General features: G+C 42.3%; 1 protein-coding gene across 2 annotated transcripts in view; it reads left to right on the top strand.

Moving 5' to 3' along the window:
• The window catches only part of STPG1 (sperm tail PG-rich repeat containing 1), a 57,988-nt gene that overhangs the window by 14,341 nt on the left and 21,260 nt on the right, over window positions 1-22,387 (top strand). For both annotated transcript variants that reach the window (XM_030805142.1, XM_030805143.1), the window contains 3 exons: window positions 8,028-8,146; window positions 15,672-15,773; window positions 19,858-20,028. In XM_030805142.1, coding sequence (XP_030661002.1) covers window positions 8,028-8,146; window positions 15,672-15,773; window positions 19,858-20,028 — 392 coding nt within the window. The remainder of the gene's footprint in view (window positions 1-8,027; window positions 8,147-15,671; window positions 15,774-19,857; window positions 20,029-22,387) is intronic.

Here is a 22,387-nt window from a genome sequence, read left to right as displayed (position 1 = left end):
TTTGCCCATTTTCTTCTGCTGGGTCTTGTCTTGTCTTTTTTTTTATTTATAGGAGTTCTTTAAACCATTCTGTCCTTTTCTTATTTATAGGGATTCTTTATTCTAGAAACAAGTCATTTGTTAGCTATAGGTATATGTCTTCCCCTATCCTGGGACTTTCGTTTTCACTGTCTTAACAATGTGCTAAGAAATGGAAACTCTTGATTTTAATATAGCCCAGTTTATCAATCTCTTTATGTTTAGTGTAGATGTCTATTCTATTAATACTTAAGAAATCTTTGCCCATCCCAAGAAGTTTCTTCTAGAAACTCTATTATTTTACCTTTTACATCTAGATCTACAATTCACTTGAAATTGTTTTTGATTGAGGAAGATGCCCAAGTCTGTTGTTTTCCATGTTGACCCAGCACCACTTTTTGAAAGGCTGCTCATTCTCTACTACTCTGTATTGCTCTTGCTATCTTTGTCATGAATCAAGTGTCCAGGCGTATGCAGCTCTGCTTCTTGATTATTTGTTCTGTTCAAATATCATACTGTCCTAATTACTGTAACTTTATAATAACTCTTTAATAGCATAAGCCCTTCAACTTTGTACTTCTTTGTTTATGCTGGCTATTCTTGACCCCAGTGCATTTCCATATAAATTTATTTTACTTTTTTATTTTTAATTTTTATGGATATATAGTAGTTGTACATATTTATGGTGTACATGTGATATTTTGATACAAGCATACAATGTGTAATGATGAAATCTGGGTAGCTATAAAAATTTTATAATCAGCTTATTAATGTCTTAAAAAAGCTACTCTCATTTTAATTTGGATTGCATTGATTCTAGAAATCAATTTAAGGATCATTTACATCTTTACAATAAATATTAACTTCTCTAATCCATGTATAGATCCTTTTATTTAAGTTACCTTAAATTGTTCTCAATGTTTTAGTTTTCTATGTAGAAGTCTTGCATATCTTCATTATATCTATTCTAGGCATTTGATTTTTATGCTGTTATAAATGGTAATTTTAAATTTTATTTTAAATTGTTTGTTGCTGCTGTACAAAAAATTAATTGATTTTTGTATATTGACCTTGATTCTGGTGACCTCACTAAATCCAACTATTACCTCTTATAGGGTATCCATAGATTCTTTTGCAATTTCCCTGTATACAATCTTGTCATCTGTGAAAATGACAAATTTATTTCTTCCTTTCTCATCCATATATTTTATGTATTTTTAATATATTTTATGTAGGCGTTTGTATTGGCTAGAGACCTTCAGTACAACGTTGAATAGAAGGATAATAGCAGTTGTACTAGTTTCACTCCCTGTCTCGAAGGAAAGCTTTTAATATTTCACAATTTGGTATCCTGTTTGCTATAGGCTTTTGTTATAGACACCTTTTATCAGATTAACAAAGTTTGCTCCTATTCCTAGTTTGCTAGAGTTTTTCTTTTAATCGTCAAAGGATATTAGATCTTATGAAAAGCTTTTTCTGAATCTACTAAACAGTTACTTCACCAAAAAAAAGATATACAGAGGGAAAACAGCATATGAAGGAATGCTTAGCATCATTAGTCATTAGGGAAATGCAAATTAAAACCATAATGAGATACCATTACATACCTAATGGGATGCCTGTGATTAAAAAGACTTCCCATTGCTGATAAGAATGTGAAGTCATAGAAACCCTCATACACTAATAGTGGGGATATGCAAAAGTACAACGACTATGAAAAATAGTTTGGCAGTTTTTTAAAAAGTTAAACATATGATCTAGTCATTCCACTCCTAGGCATTTACCCCACAAAATGAAAGCTTATATCCATTTAAAGACTTGTAGATAAAATGCTCATAGCAGTTTTATTTGTAATGCCCCCAAACTGGCGACAACTCAAATTTACATCATCAATGAATAGACATCATGTTTTTATACAATGGAATATTACTCAACAATAAAAAACAATGGAGTATTAATATATCAGCAACAGAGATGAATCTCATAGTAATTATGCTGAGTGAAAGAAGCCAGACAAAAAGAGTATATGTTATAGGGATATGATTTTTTTTTATCTGTTGAGATACTCGTGTGATTTTTCTTTTTTAGTTCGTTAATATGATGAATTATATTGATTTTTAAATGTTGAACTATTTTTGCATTACTGGGGTTGGTCATGATGTATTATCTTTTTATATATTGTCTGGTTTGATTTGCTAAAATTTTTCTAAGAATTTACGTATTAATGTTTATGAGGGCTGTTGATCTCTAGTGATCTTTTTTCCCTCTTGTAATGATGACATATAGTTTTGGTATCAGATAGTGGTTGCCTCATTGAATGAGTTTGGAAGTGTCTTTTTTTCTTCAGTTTTCTAGGACAGCTTATATGGAATTGCTAGGTGGAGTGTTCTATAAATGCCAGTTAGGTCAGGTTAGGTAATAGTTTTGTTCAAGTTTCATATATCTTTACTGATCTATCTACTTGTTTGAATTATCGAGGGATATGTTTTGAAATCTCTGACTATAATTGTGAAATTTTCTATTTTTTTCTTGCAGTTTTATCAGTTTCTGCTTCTTATATTTTCAATCTCTTTTTATTGGGTACATCAGCATTTAGGACTGTTATGTTCTCTTGAGGAGCTGATTCCTCATAATGACCCCATTATTAAATGACCCTCTTTATTGCAGGTAATATTTTTTGCTCTGAAATCTACTTTATCTGATAATATCCAACTATCTTTTGATTAGTGTTAGCATAGTAAATCTTTTTCCACTATTTTACTTTTAACTTATTTCTGAGTTTATATTTAAAGTATGTTTCTCCGAAGTAACATACAGTTGGGTCTTTCTTATCCAATCTGAGAATCTCTGTTTTTTAATTGGGATATTTAGATTATTTACATTTAATGTGATTATTGGTATATAAGTTTAAGTCTATCATCTTGTGACTTGCTTTCTATTTGTCCCATCTGTTCTTTATTTACCTTTTCTCTGTCTCTTGTATTTTAATGCTTCAATTTTATCTCCTTTGTTAGCCTATTAGGAATAACTCTTTGTAGTATTTTCCTAGTGGTTACCTTAAAGCAACAGTTGGCAAACTTTGCTCCTTGGACCAAATCTGACCCACTGCCTATTTCTATTAATAAAGCTTTATTGGAACACGGCCACCCCAGTTTATTTATGTATTGTCTGTGGCTGCTTTTACTCCATAATGGCAGCACTGAATAGTTGCCACAGAGAATAAATAGACTGCAAAGACTAAAATATTTACTATCTGGCCGGGCATGGTGGCTCACACTTGCAATCCCAGAACTTTGGGAGGCTGAGGCAGGAGGATTGCTTAAGCCCAGGAGGTCAAGGCTGCAATGAACTATGACTGCACCACTGCACTCCAACCTGGGCAACAGAGCAAGACCCTGTCTCAAAATATAGATCAATAAGATAGATAGATAGCTATAGATGGATAGATAGACAGATATGTACAATCTGGCCCTTAGAAAAAGTTTGTTGATCCCTACATACTTTAGAGTTTATAATATATATCTTTAACTTATAGTCTACCATCAAGTGATATTGTAACACTTCACATATAGTAGAAGAACCTTAAAACAGTATATTTTTATTTTTCCCTTCCTGGCCTTTATGTTATTGTTGTTAAACATTTTACTTGTACATATGCTATAAACCCTACAAAACAGTTGTTATTTTTGCTTTATGTAATTTTTTTTTTTTTTTTGAGATGGAGCCTTGCTCTGTTGCTCAGGCTGGGGTGCAGTGGTGCAATCTTGGCTCACTGCAACCTGCACCTCCCGGGTTCAAGCAATTCTCCTGATTCAGCCTCCTGAATAGCTGGGATTACAGGCACCTGCCACCATGCCTGGCTAATTTGGCGAGGAGGGCTCCCAAAGTGCTGGATTACAAGCTACCACTCCTGGCCCATAATCATTACTTTTTAAATGTTTAAAATGTTATATTTAAATATTCAAGGCTGGGTTTGGTGGCTCACGCCTGTAATCCCAGCACTTTGAGAAGCCGAGGCGGGCAGATCACAAGGTCAGGAGATTGAGACCATGCTGGCTAACACGGTGAAACCCCGTCTCTACTAAAAATACAAAAAATTAGCTGGGCGCAGTGGCGGGCGCCTGTAGTCCCAGCTACTCGGGAGGCTGAGGCAGGAGAAAGGCGTGAACCTGGAAGGCGGAGCTTGCAGTGAGCCGAGATCGCGCCATTGCACTCCAGCCTGGGCGCAAGAGCGAGACTCCATCTAAAAAAAAAAAAAAAAAAAAAAAAAAAAAAAAAAAAAAATTCAATGTATACTCATAATTTTATATTTTCTACTTACCCACATATTTACTGTTTCCAGAGCTTCATTCCTTTATGTGATTCAGATTTCCTACTGGTATCATTTTCTTTGGCCTGAAGGGCTTCCCTTAACATTTCTTGTAGCTCCCGTTTGCTAGTTTTAAAAGTTTTTATTCTGCTTTTGCTTTTGAAGATGTTTTTACGGGTACAGGATTCTAGGGTGACAGGTTTTTTTTTTTTTCCTTTTAGTGCCTTAAAGGTGTTGTTTTCAATACCAATCTGCCGTCATTCTCATATTTGTTTCTTCATATGTGACATGTCCTTTTTCTCTGCCCAATTTTAACATTTTCTTCTTATCACTTTTTAAGCAATTTGATTATGGTTGGCCTACGGTGTCGTTTTCTTCATGTTTCTTGTATTTGATGTTAAGTGACTTTCTTGAATCTGTGAGTCAGTTTTTTTTTAATCAAATTTGGAAATATTTCAACCATTTTTTCTTGAGCTATTTTTTTCTATTTCTTCTCTCCTCATATTTCTTTTTTTGAGAGCCTGATTACATATATATTAGGCTCCTCGAAGTTTCCACACAACTCACTAATCCTTTTTCTTGTCCTTTTTCTGTGTTTTATTTTGTATAGTTTTATTTCTAGGTCTTCAAGTTTACTAATCTTTTTTTCCTCTAATGTCTAATTTGCTATTCATCTCATCTAGTGTATTTTTAATCTCAGACATTTAGTTTTCACATCTGGAAGTTTGATTTGGATCTTTTCATTATATTTTCCATATCTACTTAATATGTTCAGTCTTTTCTCTGGCTTCTGGAACATATGAAATACAGTTAGTGCAGCAGTTATAATGTTCTTCTCCACTAATTCTATCATCTGCATCATTTCTGAGTTGGTTTTGATTATTTATTTTCTCCCCACTTTGAAGTATTTTTTTCCTTCTTCCTCTTATTAATTTTTTATCAGTGCCAGGTATTTTGAATTTTACTTCTTATGTGCTATTTTTGTAGTCCCATACATGTTCTTGTGCTTTGTTCTGAGATGCAGTTAAATTATTTGGAAACAATTTGATCTTTTCAGGTCTTGCTTTAAAGCTTTGTTAGCTGGAACCAGAGCAGTATTTAGTCTAGGGGTAATTTTGCCCTATTTCTGAGGCGAAACCCTCCTGCATACCCTATGTTCCATGAATTATGAGGTTTTCCCGCTGTGTCTCATGAAAACAGGAGCTATTCCTGGCCCTGTGGAAGCCTCAGGGATTGCTCACTTCAATTCTGCCAGGCGGTTCCTTCTCCAGCCCTGGGTAGTTTTCTCATGCGTATGTGTTGGTCAATACCCAGGAACTTACTCAGGGGACCCTATTGCAAAGCTCCATAGCTCTCCATCTGGGTAGCTCTCTCTTCTCTGGTACTCTGCTCTGTGAACTTAGCTGTCTTGGCCTTTCTGGACTCCCAGATCTATTTCCTCAACTCAGGAAGACCATGGGGCTCCATCTGGATCCCTTCTTCCTGTGCTGTGGTCTGGAGATTTTCTCCTGGCAGAAAGCTGGAGGCCATCTTATTGCCAACCTCATTTATTTTGCTTCTCTCAGGGATCCCTGTCCTTTGTCGCCTGATGTCCAGTGTCTTGATTGCTTTATATATCTTGCCCATTTTTAACTTTTTTTTTTTCCAGCTGGGAGGGCAAATCTAGTCCTGTTTTGGTTAGAAATAGGAGTTCAGTCATCCAGAGTGTTTTTCAAAAATTCTACTTTTTAAATTGTTTCATCAAGAGGGCTGCTCTGACACATGCCGTTCTGTTATAGCCAGAAGCCTTGGATCTCCTTTCCAGTCAGGCAGAAACCTCTCCTTTCCCCAGGAGAATGTCCTTCCTTTAACCTTTTTTAAATAACTGTCTTTACTGCCTCCTCTGCACATTCTCTTAGCTGTTCTATAGGCTTAGGCTTTTAGAGACAAAAGCCAGGAAGTCTCGCAGCTGCTTCTGCCTTTGGATTTGCTGTATAGCTCTCTTAAAGCAAACAAACCAAGAACATAGCCATTCATCTACTTAAATGGGGAGGGGAGGAGAAGAATACATTTACTGTATATTGGTATCCCCAAATATTTTCTACTTAAACACATATTCAGCTCCTTTTACTTGCATCATCCTCCACCCAGGCAGATGAGGCTCGAGTGTCCTCTCCCCATTGTGTTTATTGAGCACTTACTAGAGGCCAGCTCAGGAAGAGGAAGCACAGCTCAGAACTCAAGAGCCCAGGCTCATTAGGCAAATCATGTTCACACCCCACCTGTTCCGCTTAAGTGCTGGGTGTTTTGGATGAGTAACTTAATCCCCGTAAGCCTCAGTTTCCTCATCTGTGAAGCTGGTTCATGATTGTACCCCTTGAGGGATCCCTATTGTCTTCATGCTTCCCACTCTGAAAAGGAGTATTGTTTTTCTAAAAAAATTCAGAGATGAAGAAATGAGCCTTACTGATAGTTTCCATATAAACCACCCTCTGCCATAGCTAACACATACTTTCTTCTTTCCTTCTCTTGACTGTTTTTCCCCCATTTCTGCACGTATTTTCTCTCTGAGGGTTAGGATTCTGATGTTAAAATAATTTGGCTTACTGTTGTGAACAGCCTACAGGGTCAGGATGCACCCCCCACCCAAAATTTGGTTTGGATGTGAAGACTTATGGTGCCACACACACGCTCATCAAGAGTGTAGGAAAAGGCTTATCACCCACATAGTGAGGCCTTCTGAGGACAGCAGTACAGCCTTCCTAACCTGATCCAATAATGGCTTGAGAGAGCAGGGAAAGGAGCCTGGCTTGGGGGTTTTCTTATGTTTGGAAAGCGGGGCTGGACTGAGGGCAGGGGTTTGCGTGGTTTGAACTTCCAGCTGGTGCCACGGGAGGGAGCTCTGGGCTTTCTCATCCGCTTGCCCAGTGGTGGGGCAGAAGGGAATGAGGGAGTGGTGAAGCTGAAGAGCTATCAGCCATCAAACATCAAAAAACTGGAGTCAGAGTCCATTACACTTACAGGTTAGAGTCTATAATCAACCTGCTATGCAGACAGATGCTGCCAAGTTCTAGCAGTTGTGGAAGTCTCGGCAGGAGGGGAGTTTATACATCAGACATGCATGTATACATCACAACCTAGACAAACGAACTTTTAACTTCAGTTCTTATAGATGATCCCTTTCTGCTTTTTAACCCCACGTCTGCTCAAAACAGAAACGAAAACTTAACGCCTGTCTTGCACAGTGCGCTGAAAAGTGAGAGCCAGCCCCAGAATGGGATTTCCCTAACCTCTTTGGATTTTAACGGCCTAATGCTGGTGTCTGAATCTAGGCCAAGGAGCAGTGAGGACGCTTCCTCTGTCCTCTGACCGCGCCCTGTCCAGGCTGCTCCCAGAATAGTTTTGCTGTCTCCTTCCTGCCTGGCAAGAATGTCTTTACTATCATCTCCTTCCTTTTCCCTGGGACGCCTGCTTTAAGGTACTTTATGTGACCACATCTCACTAGTTTAAGAACTGGAGGGGGGAAGTCCGATAAATTGCCGAGAGGGAAAGAAAGTTAGAAATTTTTTTTAAATCCGGTTTCATGTCTGTTTCCTGTCAAAAGGCAAGTTTCTCTTCTCTACCATTTAAAATAAAACTTTAATATACACCTTGGTGTTTTCCACATCTGTCAATCATTGTTTTGTATTCATTTTGATTTTATTTCATTTTTGTTGTTTAGGTTTTACTGCTGCATATCCAACAGAGTCATCCATTCCTTTTAAATCTCAAGCTTCGGTAATCCCAGAATCAGAAAAAAAAGGATTCAATAGTCAAGCCAAGAGATTTTCTCATAAGAAGGTAATGACGTTGTCTTAGGGGTTCTTTCATTTTAGTCTGAATTTTAGCCTTGCGGGACAGGCACGTTCTGTCTGGCTGCTGTGTCTTTCTGTGGACAGTGGAGGGCAGTGTGCTCCCAGGAGCCCTGGCACCAGCTGCACTGAGGGGCACTGACTGGACTAACTGTAACGAGCCTGAAAAATGGGACATCCAAGGAAAAACAACTATGTCCGGATTTATGGCGCCAAAAATATTGAACTGGGCCAAAAATATTGAACTGGGCCAAAACTATTTTAAGAAAACGATATATTTTAAAAATCATTATAAAACTAAAAAATTGCAAAAATTCCCATGTTATCAATTAAGTAAAAGGTTAAAAAAAAATCTTCCCCATCCTTGTGAGAGGAAATCACACGACTTCAAATAACACAAGAGGAAAAGAAGAGTCGAATACATCTTGAATTACCTTTGGAGGGCCAGGCGAGGTGGCTTATGCCTGTAATCCCAGCACTTTGGGAAGCTGAGGTGGGAGAATTAATTGCTTGAGCCAGGAGTTTCAGACCAGCCCAGGCAACATAGCAAAACTCCATCTCTACAAGAAAAAAAGAAAGAAAGAAAAAAGTACAAAAATTAGCTGGGCATAGCGGTGTGTGCCTGTAGACCCAGCTACTCAAGAGGCTGAGGAAGGAGGATCACCTGAACCTGAGGAGGTCAAGGCTGCATTGAACCAAGATAGCGCAACTGTACCCTAGCCTGGGTGACAGAGCGAGACCCTGTCTGGGGAAAAAAAAAAAATTACCTTTGTAATGAGCCCTGCCCTACTTTAAAAACAAAAAAACTTCCTTAAACACTGTGTTATTAGCCAGGTGCAGTGGTTCACACCTGTAATCCCAGCAGTTTGGGAGGCCAAGGTAGACAGATCACCTGAGGTCACGAGTTCGAGACCAGCCTGGCCGACGTGGTGAAACCCCGTCTCTACTAAAAATACAAAAATTAGCTGGGAGTGGTGGCGCACACTTGTAGACCCAACTACTGCCTCTCCTGAGGCAGGAGAATCGCATGAACCTAGGAGGCAGAGAGTGCAGTGAGCTGAGATCGCGCCACTGGACTTCAGCCTGGGCAACAGAATAAGACTCCATCTCAAAATCATCACCACCACCACAACGTGTTATCATATTCCTGTGTTACCCACCACCCCCCCTTCCCTAAATCTTGCTGCATCTCTTTTCCTCTCTAACCTGGAAAGTTCTGCGTGGTTTCTGACCGGTCCTTATTTAATCTTTGGGATTTCTGGGACCTGACTTTCTCCTCTCTCACCAGCAGGGGACAGAAGCAACTCACAGGCGTCCCTGGAGTCTAAAAAGATTTTCATTCCTTCATTCATTTAAGCAAGACCTTTAGAATAACGTTCTTTTGGAGGAGTCCTCATTTCACGTATCTTTTGCTGCACTCTAAAAATGGTTTTCATCCCATCACCTTGCCCAGATGGCAGAGAGGGAATGAGGAGATCTAGGTTCTGAACGGAGCCCAGGCATGGAGTGAGGGGCCTTGGCCAGCCCTGGTGCCCTCAGCCTGATTCCTCCTTGGTAGATGAGAACGCTGAACTAGAGAATGTTTTAAGTTTCTTCCACTTCTGATATTTTAGGATTCTAAGAAAGCAAATAATAAAGAATAGAGTGTACACACACAAACACACACACACAGTTTTAAATCACTTGTAGGTTTTCTCCAAAGATAATACATATTTGCTCAGGAGTTTTCTTCTCTCCCTAGTTTCTCTGTTTTAACTGTTTGGCTCTTTCCCATTTTCTGTCTGCTTTCCCATTTGTCAATTTAATGATAATATATTGTCCCTCTCTAGGATATTTGCAGCCCAGCCTCCGATAAAAACAATAGCAGCCACCATTTACTTATCCTTACCATGTGTACTTTTAGACTGCCTTTTATCTCTAATCCTCAGAACAATGCCGAAAGGAAGGGTTTATTATTTTAATTTAACACGCGGAAACCGAGGCTTAGGGAAGTTAAATGGCCCACCCAAGGTCACACAACACAGGGTTTGGCACATAAGAGGCTCAAAATAAATGTTTGCTGAATCAATGTTGAAAGAATTAGACCTCAACCCAGGTGTAGTTCACTCCAAAGCCTCTTGCTCTTTCCACACTGCACCACGCCTGCCTTTGTGGCCCGCAAAGCTGTAAATTTGGCCTGTGAAAGTCAGCAAGTTTCGGAAAAGGCCTTAGCAACGCAGACTAAGCTGAAGACAGGGGAGGATGTCAGCTACCGTGGATGGGCCCCATGCCCCGTGATCTAGTTCTGAACACTCAAATTCAGAAAGCAAGTGGGCTTACTTCTCAAGTTAGTGTTTTAAAAGGTGATTGCTTCTCAGAATGTTTTCGACTAAAGGAACCAAGGAGGCAGGTAGCCAAACCTACAGGCAGCATCGAATAAGACGGGAATTGCTCAGAGATTGGGTTCCAACTTTTTAAATGTGGTCATGTTACTTGCAACATGAAAACTCATCTCAGCATTTGTAAGCATTTTAGAAATAAGGATGGAATTTTATGGAAAGGGCAGGGGATCCATCAATCAGGCTTTCCGTGTCCTACTCTGTCACTGGCTATGTGCCTTTAAACCAGTCACTTGACTGTTCTGGGCTTCAGTTTCCTCAACTGAAACATAAAATTTGGATTATATAATTTTCGCGGTCTCCTCAAGTTATAAAAACAGAAAAACAAATTCCTATTCTATGTTCGTTCTCATTTTTCCTGAGGGAAATGGGCATTGAGAAGTTAAAGATCTTGTTTAACATCACCTGATAATTTAGTGAGGCAATACAAATTAAAAACAGATTTTAAAACTCCAGGGCTTCACCACCCTTCTTAAAGCATTAGTCACGCACACCCTTGCTCCAGATTGAACATGGCTGCCTCCTCACAGTAGTGCTGTGGCCCATCTTAGCACAACTTTGACACAGAGAATCAGTGCTGTTTGAAATGTGCAATTACCTTATCAGGCTAACTTTGCAGTGAACCATCAGGGCCTCGTTGCCCAGCTCACATTCCCCATGAGAATCTTACTGCAGAGTACAAGGAATCCTTCATAGAGCTCAGTGTCTGGACTGGCAGTTTTGGCTGCTGGAAATGAAGTCTTTTCCTGAACATTTTTGAGTTATTTACAGATGTGCTGGTAACTGTGCGTAGGTGAAGAGACATGCCTGATCTATGTGACAGAGCATGGCCCAGCGGCCTGTCGGACATTTTCTACCCCCGCCTCCCTGTTTCTGTCTCCACTTCACCCTGGATTGTGGTCACTGTTTCCCAAACTGTGTACCCCTAAGGACACCACTTAATGTCTTTGCTTCTCTGTTTCCTCATCCTAAAAATAAAGATGTTGTAATAGGTAGGTAAGCCCTTGCCAGGAATGAGTATTTCATGGCTCTAAACCTCATCCCTTCCAGGCTTGAATAAATAAATACCGGTAGGACATAGGTACTATGTGCTCTAGATGGGAACAATTTAAAAATATGTGTTAATACCATTCCATAGTAAATCTACCTTCCCACATGGGAAGCCAGCCAGTGGTTAATTTGTGATGAAATCGTACAAAGCTAATATTGTTCACTTATTAACTTGATATGACACTAGACCAGGGATATTTAGATGAAAGGAGGTTTAGTTTGCAGAAGTCACCATGTTCAAGGGGACAGCTGCCCCAAGTGTGCCCTCAGCTGCATATCTGACCCTCAGTAGGGTCTGCCCTGCCTCCCTGCTCTGTGAAGCCTGACTTCTCTGCATCAGTCACCAGTACCCCTTCCTAAGGGGTCTGCAAACACTGGGCTGGCACTCATGACATGCCAGGTACCCCTCAAAGACCTTTGCATTTATTACCTCATTTAATCCCCATAATAACCCCGTGAGCTAAATCCCATCATTATCCATACTTTTCAGATAATGATCCCGAGATGAAAAGAGGGTGAAGTAGCTTGTGCAGTCGAGGCTGGGCAGAGTGAGGATGAACCCAGGTAGCAGCTCCTGGTCCTCAGACCCTCTTTCCCCAGCATCTTCCCCAGGTAGAAGTACCTCCCACAGCCTGTCTTATGCCCTTGATACGAGGTTAATGTGTGTGCTGTCTTACCTCTACCACCTGCCTAGGGGCTCCTTGGGCAGTGGCCATTGCTGTCCTTTCCAGACCCCACAAATCCCTCAAAAATGGATCAAATGACCCCAACTCAAGTCTGCGCATTTCCCATCGAGTCACGACCACACATTCATCCATGAGCACTGCTGTGATGCATCTCCTTCCTCCCATTCCTAGACCTTGTGAGCCGCTAACAGGTTGCGCCTGTATCTTCCATCCTTGGCACAGGTCCTGATGCACAGTAGGTTTCAATCAGTGTCTGCTAAATGGCATTTTTGCCCCATCCCACGCAGGGGACTTTAAGAGGCTGCTTATAAGCTGCTCAGTCCCACTCTGAAGGTTTGTGACTCCCAAGGGAGGGTCGTGGCTCCATGGAGGCGGTAGCGGGCAACATCGTGCGTGGTGATGGTGATGATGATGATGATGGCGGCCCGCATCGGCGCTTTTCCACCCACTTTGTGTGTATTGACCCCTTTAATCCTCACACTTAGAGGCAGCGAAGGAGACAGCGGGTAGGGCTTCCATAGAGCGCTAGTAAATGAGAGTTCTCTTCCCTTCTCCCTCCCCATACATGTTTTTGTTTTGTTTGTTTATTTGGTTTTTGCCAAGAAACCAAGGAGTGGCTAAGTTCACACCAGTCACAACTTGGATTCTCGTTCTCTGGGATTTGCTCTGAGAGGCCTAAATTCATCCGAGTCACAGAATGTCAGTCGCAGGAACTGGTTTTGCACAGGCGAAAGGTCTCTCCGAGGGTGCCATCCGCCCACCTCTAGAAGTTGCAGGAGAATGCTTGACATTTCCCTCCCAGAGACCTACTTGAGCGTTGCACGAGGGTGGTGGTGTGCTGGTCACCCATCATTTACCCTCCTCGAAGAAAAGTGCTGAGATGTAGCATCTGCCCATTTTTGTGGTATAAATACTCCCACCGTGGCCAATTTCAAGCCACCACCAGCAACATTTTGGAATTTTTAACAGTTGTCCTCACAAGCTGCCGCTGCCTGGAGGACTCCCTTTTGCTCACTAAGAACAAACAGGCAGCACTCCATTCCTCCAGGCTAAGTGGTAACAGCCTTCTTCCCATTTGCCCTGGACTCAAGCCAGTTTGCAAAGTGGCAGAATTAAAGTGTGATTAAAGCCCAGGAAGGTTGTGAGCTTCAGCAAATGAAAATACAAGATGTCCAGTTAAATTAGAATTTCAGATAAATGGCAACTCTGTTAGTACAAGTATGTCCCAAATATTGCATGGGATATACTAAAATCATCATCTGCAGTTTATCTGAAATTCTAATTTAACTGGGCAGGTAGGATGGAGCAGGCATTTAGGTCTTGCATTTTGTCTGGAAACCCTAGCTCCTCAGACACATATGAGTGCTCAGAAAATTCTTGCAAACTGATGGTCAGGTTCAGAGTGTGGTGATAACCAGGAGCTAGAGGTGTGTGTCTTCACTATCTACTATTTAAACCTAGAAGAGTCACAGTGCCACTTCCTGTGTCAGCTTTCCTAGATTCAGGGACTCTGGAAGCTCAAAAGCACCCCAAGGCCCAACACCTTGGACTTACAAATAAGGAAGTGCAGAGAGGTGACTCGCTCAAGATCGCTTAGCGTGTGGCAGCACTGAGACTACAATTTCTGATTCATAACCCAGTGGGGATTTTTTTAATCCTATACGATCTCATTTGAGAGTTAGTTTGGTTTCGTGGTTAAGAGCAGACTCTGTGGTCAGAGTGCCTCGGTTCTGGCTCTGACATTTATTAGTTATATGGGCCTTATCTCTTTTGGCCCCAACTTCTTTAAAATGGAGATTAAGTGAGCTAATAGTACATGTAAAGTCCTCAGAACGGTGCCTGGCACACAATGAGCACTCAATAAATTGATGCTTACCCTGAAAACAGCTGCCTAGAAAAATCTCTTCCTTGTCTCCCGGTAGCCCTTCGCATCTGCATCCACAACGCCAGGGTTCTCCTGAGCTCTCGGCCTGGGGTGCTGGGGTGCCTGGCTCCACAGCGCCTCCTGCTGCCTGCCTCACTCTCCATGGCAGTGAGTTCCTCTTCCGTCCACCGGGGATCATTCTCACCTAAAGCAGGAATCAGCAGCCCTGTCGCCACCGCCCATGGGGCAAGGGTGAAAGGACTCACTGCATTTAAAAGTCAGCACAGAAGAACCTGTTAACAGCACTTTGACCCTATTCCTTATATGAAACCATAATTACACACTGCCCAGCCAGACTGGAAAGTCCTGGAAGGCACTGATGGTACCTTGGGCTTTCTACCCTAAGGAAGGCAGTAGGGATGGTGGAGACAGGACAGGCCTGAGTGGCAGAGATTGGAGATAGCAAGCTCTGGAGTCGGGCCATCTCGGTTCAGCTCCGGGGTTTGCCACTTACTAGCTGTGTCTCTGGGCCTCACTTTTCTTAAAGTAGCCCTGACCATACCTCACTGTAAAAGGCTTGTTGTGAGGAGTAAACAAGACAGCACACACCATGGGCTTGGCACTGAAGTCAGGTACTGCCACTTACAGCAGTGGGACCTTGGGCAAATTCATCTCCACGTGCCTCGGTGTCTCCATCTATCAAAGGGGGACAGTAATCCCTTCCTCACTGGCTGATGGTGAAAATGAGACCAACTTTGAAAAGCTTCTGACACCAAGCAGGTACCCAGGAACCTCTTGTGACAGTGGAGCATCCTTAGCATTTCACACCAGTCAGCCAGCTTCTGTCAACATTTACTTCCCCCTGGTAACTAGCACGGGAAATGCAATGAAAGCCCGATGAGCTGCCACAGCAGAAATGAACTTGGAAGTGACCTCTCACTTATTCCTCTCTCACATGCCTGCATCATTCAGCACTTGAGCCTTAAGAGCTTGCCTCTTTCTGTCTGAGAGTTAGAAATGGCCTGGTTTGGGATGAAGGTTGTTTTTGTTTCATTTTGCTTTATAAACAGAAACACTCCCTGGTTTCTCTTCTGAAAGGCTGAGGAGGAAGCTGAGTCAGGTGGGGTGGGGTGGGGTGAACGTGAAATCGCTCACCCTTCCCTTGCCGTGGGTCTGGCTTACCCAATCACTGCACACTGACTTGCACATCAGCCGCATTCAGTGTCCCACTTTAGGCCCATTTCTCTAATGACTTGAAAAAACAACTGTGTTCTTACGGAATGCGGCAGGGCACAGTGGAAAGAGCAAGGGCTTTGGGAGTCTAGCCTGGCTTGGAATTCCAGCCCCACCACTTGGTAACTGAGACGAAGATCGGGCAAGTCAGGAAATGGTGGAGCCAGGCTGTCACCTGCCAAGTGGTGGTAGCGCCTGTGCTGTGGGATTACGGTAAGGCTTAGTGTTAATGGATGTGAAGCCTGTAGAAAAGCACAAGGGAATTGAAGTATCTCGATGACACCACCTTCTTTTCCCTTTCAGAATGATATCCCAGGTCCTGGGTTCTACAATGTCATTCACCAGTCACCGGTGTCCAACAGTGTCTCATTGTCCAAGAAAGGAACTTGCATGTTTCCCTCGATGGTGAGAACCACTTCTCTTGAGTAAAGCATTAACTGGTCAGTAATTTCCTTCATTCATTGCATAATTATATATTGGACATCTGGTCCTTTCTCTCCAAAGGCCCATGGTTCTAATTAGGAGAATAACTGCCTCCTCAAATTTCATGCAGGTAAATTGGACCCTGTGTCTCTAAGTAACTTTTTCCCATCTCTACCCATTGCCAGGGTGGGAAGAGAAGCCAGAGGAATCTTCAGAACTTGATCCTTCCAAACCAATTTTGTCATCACTGAGTGCACTAAGCAAGTATTTTCCTGAGATGTTTAGGCATGCCAGGAAATTGTTACTCTTACACATCTTGGTGTAATATGATTTTTACAATGCTTAATCTAATTGGTTGTCAAACTATTGAGAAATCTGATAGGACTAAAAAGAGAGCCGGCAGTGGGCTGAAATGTACTGGCCCCACCCCATTCCTTCTCTTCGTAAGATATGGGACTTAATTTTTGTTGAGGGCTGTAACAATCAAGTAGCTATATGGATTGCCAGTGACCCTGACCAGAGTTGGGCAAAGATAGGCTTCTTAAAAATATTTATACATTGTCAAGAAAAATAGATACAGCAAAATAGATAAATGGTCAAGAAAAATAGATACAGCAAGGGGAAAGATACAAACTAGGGTAAGACTACTTGAGGAAGAAAAGTGAAAAGTGGACAGGCACGGTGGCTCAATGCCTATAATGCCAGCATTTCAGAAGGCCAATGCGGGAAGATCACTTAAGCCCAGGAGTTCAAGACCAGCCTGGGCAACATAGTGAGACCCTATCTCTACAAAATAATTTAAAAATTAGCCAGGAGTGGTGATGTGTGCCCATTGTTCCAGCTACTCGGGAGGCTGAGGTGGGAGGATCACTTGAGTCCAGGAGGTTGAGGCTGCAGTGAACTATGATTTCACCATCACACTCCAGCCTGGGTGACAGAGGCAGACTCTGTCCCAAAAAAAAAAAAAAAAGTGAAAAGAAAGCAAGCCCAGACTCTAACATTAAATTAACAAACATATGCCATCTTGTCCCTTTAAAAGTTATAATAATTTCTTGCACAGATGTATTATGATGCCTGACATTGGAATTGATTTTTTTTTTAACCACACAAAGGGACCATTTAAGACACACTAAATGTAGCCACGTCTTATTGGAATTTGAATTTGGCAGAATTGGATACTCAAGGAACAGACCAGCTTTGGAGTTAACTCCCCATTACCGAAGAAGCTGAGTTTGTACATGGCCTCAGTAGGTCCACAGAACAGCCATGCCTCTACCTATTTTTCTGCCACCAGCTCTGCTAGGAAAGAAACTCAAAAGAAGTGCCGTCTCATGAAGTCCTGGTGTAGAAGACAAGACTTCAGACCTGATCCTGCCTCAGCTGTGGATTCTTGACGTGACCTCAAGCACGTCACCCTTCTGTGTCCCAGTTGCCTCACGAAAGTGGAGACTCCCTGGAGGCACTGGGCAAATTAACGTTGCAATGAGTGAAATACTCTTTGAAACAGCAAAGCATTATAAACATGCTAAATATTATGATTGTTACCACCTGAGTCACAAACAATACTTCCTGCAACACCTAGGTTTTCTCTCCGAGAACTTCTTTGCTAAATAATGGCACTGCCCATTCCTTCTTGGTGCCAACAAAGAGACTGAATCAGAGGACACGACTGGTTGTCTACAGGCTTTGCGTGCGGTAACTTTCCAAACGAAAAGCCGGACTCTCTGGAGGAGAAGGGGCCCAAGGCAAGAGCTGAGTGTTGCAGAACCTAGCCACGCCTTTCAGGCCTTTAAAAAATTCAGAACCAAACCCTAAAGAAGGCAGACTTTGAGCTGTTCAGGCTTCCCCCTCTCCTCCCTTTCACAAATATGGGAATTTGTATTTATAGTTATGTTACACTCAGGTATAAGCACCTTAAGGTCCTATACCTGGGGATGAGTGCCTGAAGTGGTCAATGGCGATCTATTGGGAGATCTCTGCATTTTACCTCATTCCTGTGTAAGCTGGATGAGAATTTCATAGCCCCCCACCCCACCGCCTCTTTCAGTAACTTTCACCTTTAGCACCTCCTCCACTTCTGCATCCCAAGACTTGGAGGGAATTAAAAGTAGCTCTCATCAGAGAAAGATCAGAATGACCAGTAGGAATGTGATTATGGGTGAGGCTGACCAAAAAACTCTGTGGGTCTATAAATTTTAGAAACTTCCTCATGACTGTTGAAACAACTACACCCAACCTTTTGAGAGACCTGTCATCTCTCTAAGTCCGAATGATATAAAGAGCTTTATTAGTATATTCCAAATCTTTGCTCCAGAATCTTCCACAGGACTGACTAGGAGAAGTGTATGAGGCAGGTGGGTGGAGAGTTTGATGGCCTCTCTGTATTTGCATGCTGGCAGGAGTGGCTCTAGAAAAGTTAGCAGGTGCTGGAGAGAAGTTCATAAATGCCGGCGTTTGGCCAGATTGGAGGCCACAGGCCTGGCAAGTAAACCAAGAGGTGTGTAGTGTTGGTGAGTGAGTGTTACTCTAGCCACACTCTGAGACTAATTCTATTACGATACTTTATAAAACATTGCCTCTACTGGGACTTTTTTGGGAAGAAGTCTTTTCATTTTCAGAATGTAAGTCATAGGTGTTCTAAACCAAAAAAGAGTCTATGATTGAATGGGCTTGCTGTTATCCCAGGGCCATGCCACTCAACCCTTTCCTCTTTAGAATGGGCTCTCTGATCCATGTCATGTAGTGGAGGCCGACTGCTTGGGTAGGAATGCTGGTCCTCCGCCTGAATTAGCTGAGGAAGTTCAGCTTCCTCATCTGTAAAGTAGAGATAATCTTAAGATCCACTGCTCAGGGTTGTCGTGAGGATTCAACACAAAAACCCACCAAAGGTATTGGTTAACTCTTGGCCAGAATGAAAAAGATGAAGCACATTCAAAGCTGGGGTGACCTTACTTCTAGGAGCATCAGCAAATCCTTACACACTGCATGTAGCCACTTCTTATTAGAATTCGAGTTTGGCAGAGTTGGATACTCAAGGAACAGATCAGCTTTGAAGTTAACTCCCCATTACTGAAGAGGCTGAGGTTGAGCTGGGGCTTGAACCCAGGTTAGGCTCTGAACAACTTAGGCTCTGGACAAGAACACTCCCACTTCTGGTGCTACACCCACCCAAATGCTAGTGGGGGTCCATAAACCAGACACTGGGGACCGTCACCACCAAGCACAGAGTGAAGTAGGGGTCCCCTAATGCCTTCCTTTTGGCTCACCCACTTTCTGTGTTTGTGTAGTTATTGATTCCTATCAAGTGAGAAAACCCAGGGCAATGTTCTCAAGCTTTTGACCATTAAATAGTGGGAAATTTTTTGTTTTATCAGACTCCAATACTTGCCATGCTATCTTAGGGGAAAGTGATGTTATCACTGAGTTTCTGTGACTTTTGTCCCTGTTCTTTTGACAAACATTGATTCTGTTTGTTTTTTAACTGAAGATAATTTATCGTGGCTTCCTGAAAGGAGTGGGATTGGTTCTGTTAAACAGTGAAAATACTGTAGGATTTGATGAAAACAGTAATTTGGTGGAGGGTAGGAGGCACGGATGGACAACAAGCCCCCTGGAGCTTTGTTTGAAGCAAACTTGTTGCTTAGGCAGTTCAGATCATTTAACCTTCGAAACAAGATGTGAGATTTTACTCAGAAGAAAAGCCTAGGCTGAGAAGAGCGTCTAAAGCTTCCTATCACATAAATTACCCAACAGCTGATGAGTCAAGGGTAAGTGGCCTGGAACAGGATTGGGTGGAAATGCATTTATGGCAAAATCATTTTTGCCAAGTCCCAAACAGAAGATGAATAATTTGAGTTAGTTTACAGAAGCGAGTACAGGTCTGAACTTGCGTTTTCCAAGGGAAGATCCTCAAAGCCCGAGGTCAGTTTATCATTGTTACCTGCCAGAGTTTTGCCTTTTATAAAATGCATGTAGACCTTGTGCTGGTCACCATCTTTTTGGCATCTGTCCTTCAGAGCCACAATATTATGTGACAATGCTTATTCCTTTGGTTGTCTCCTTACAGTGCGCCCGATTGGACACCATCATTTCTAAATACCCTGCGGCGAACACATACACTATCCTATCGGATTTTATTTCCAAGAGAGACTTTAGTAATTCATGTTCCAGCATGTTCCAGTTGCCAAGCTTTATGAAAGTTCCCAAATTTGAAACTCCTGCACCAAACTATTACAATGTAAGAACTCTGCCTATGCTTGCTAAATATAGATCAAATTAACGGTTTACTAAAATAAAAGGAAGAGGGGATCTTGGGGACATCGTATTTTAATGCAATTGTCAAGCCAGTTAGCATTTGTTGACTACCCAATGGGTGCCTAAGGCTGTACAAGACTCTTACAGGGAATTCGCAGACCCCAGAGATCAGGGTGGGCAACATGGAGACCAGTATCAAGCTGTGGGGAGGCCACTGCCCTGAGAAACACATATTCTAATTACTCTTGTCCTGTAACCTTTCTGGGACATAGTTTTCTCATGTGTAACAATGGGTGGATTATTTACCACTTTGTCTGCAGCCACTAGTGATTTCCTTTTTAGGTTCTTCTAAGGAAAATAAACTTTCATATCAGAAAATAGGTGTTTTAACAGTCGTGCCCTGCTGTGCCAATTATGATCGCTTTGTATTCACTGAGGCAGAATGGGGTGGATGGTTAAGAGATGGATTCAGGAAGGTTTGGTTTAGCTCTTGTCTCTTGCCACTTTCTAACTTTGTGGCCTTGGGCAAATCCCTTAACCTTTCCAGAGCTTAGTTTATTGATCTGTAAAATGATGATGTATGTTCACCTTATCATGTTAATGCAATATTAAATGAGACAGTGTATGCTGCATGCCCAGGACAGCACCAGTCACACAAGGACCACACAATACATGGAGATTGGTAGGGCTGTCTTTGTTAGTACATGAAGGGTATTTACTTACCTTTAAATACAAGGCAAGTAAGTAAGTCACAGCCCCCACTGTACAATGGAATCGATTCTACTTGCCCTACAGGGTTACCATAAGGCAACGAACGTGAAAGCACTCTGAAGTGTGCAAGATATGAATCGTACTTAAGACATCAATGTTATTGTGCCATTTTCCAAACTATTTTGGTTTTATACATTTACTATACCATTTCCTTTTCTCCTTCATAATATTTATAATTAATAATTATTTTTCTGACTACAAAAATCCTGCCCACCTTCTGTGATGGCTTCAAGCAATTATAATGTGTCCAAAGTAATATAAGTGCCTGTTAGGCCAGCACTGTCCACTAGAAGTAGAATAGGAGCCACAGACATCATTAAAGATTTTCCTTTCTTTTTTTTTTTTTTGAGACGGAGTCTCTCTCTGTCCCCCAGGCTGGAGTGCAGTGGTGCGATCTCGGCTCACTGCAAGCTCTGCCTCCCGGGTTCACACCATTCTCCTGCCTCAGCCTCCCAAGTATCTGGGACTACAGGCGCCCGCCACCACGCCCAGCTAATTTTTTGTATTTTTAGTAGAGACGGGGTTTCACCATGTTAGCGAGGATGGTCTCGATCTCCTGACCTCGTGATCCACCCGCCTCGGCCTCCCAAAGTGCTGGGATTACAGGCGGGAGCCACCGCGCCCGGCCTCATTTAAGATTTTCTAGTAGCCACATCTAAAAAGAAAAAGGGACAGATGAAGTTAATTTGAGTAATATAGTTTACCCAACAGATCCAAAATATTATCATTTCAACACTAATCAATATAAAGGTTATGAAGTTTATATTTGAGGAAGATTGTTTTCCTTGTACTGAGTCTTTAAAATCCAGCATGTGTTTTATTCTTCCAGCACATGTTATTTTGGGCCACCCACGTTTCCAGGGCCAATAGCCACGTGCAACCTGTGGCTACTATACTGGGCAGTCCAACTCCAGGCAGTCTTCCCTCGGCATAATCAGAGCCCGAAAATGAGGAGGAGGAGGGGGAGGAGGATGAAGCACTTCTCATGTACTAAGTGCTGGTCTAAGAGTTATGTATTAATCATATTTAATACTCACAAGTGAATCCATAAAGTGGATTATCTTGTTCCCAGTATAAAGAAGAGAAAGCTGAGGCTCAGAGAGGTGAAGGGACTTGCCCAAAGTTACCCAGCTTGAAGGCCAGCTTGAAGGGCACCGGTGGATGGCTGGGGTGGAAAGCTGGGGAATGATCAAAGTCACCTCGTTCCAGCCCTGACAGGCTTCCCTCTGTGGATCCTGTTGCTCCTCTGTGCCAGGCTGGTGATACAGCTTAGATTCCAGTGGAGAATTCAGAAAAGAACAGGTAAACAAAATAATTACAAACTGTGGTCAACTTTGAGGGACAGCTGGAGCCTGAGGGAGAATACGTGGGAGATAGGGAGGTTGGCAGTACCACATACTTTAGACTTGGTGGTCAGAGAAGGCTCCGAGGCTGAGACCCAAGGATTGAGGAAGAGCCAGGGTTGGAGAAAGAGCATGTGCCAAGGTCCTGGTATAGCAAGGAGCCCAGCCCATGAGGACCTACAGGAAGGTCGAGTGGCTAGTGTAGCATGAGCAAGAGGAGAAGGGAGA

This window comes from Nomascus leucogenys, chromosome 24 (genome assembly GCF_006542625.1).
Source record: "Nomascus leucogenys isolate Asia chromosome 24, Asia_NLE_v1, whole genome shotgun sequence".
In the NCBI taxonomy this organism is placed as follows: domain Eukaryota; kingdom Metazoa; phylum Chordata; class Mammalia; order Primates; family Hylobatidae; genus Nomascus; species Nomascus leucogenys.
This window is presented reverse-complemented; position numbering and strand designations above follow the sequence as displayed.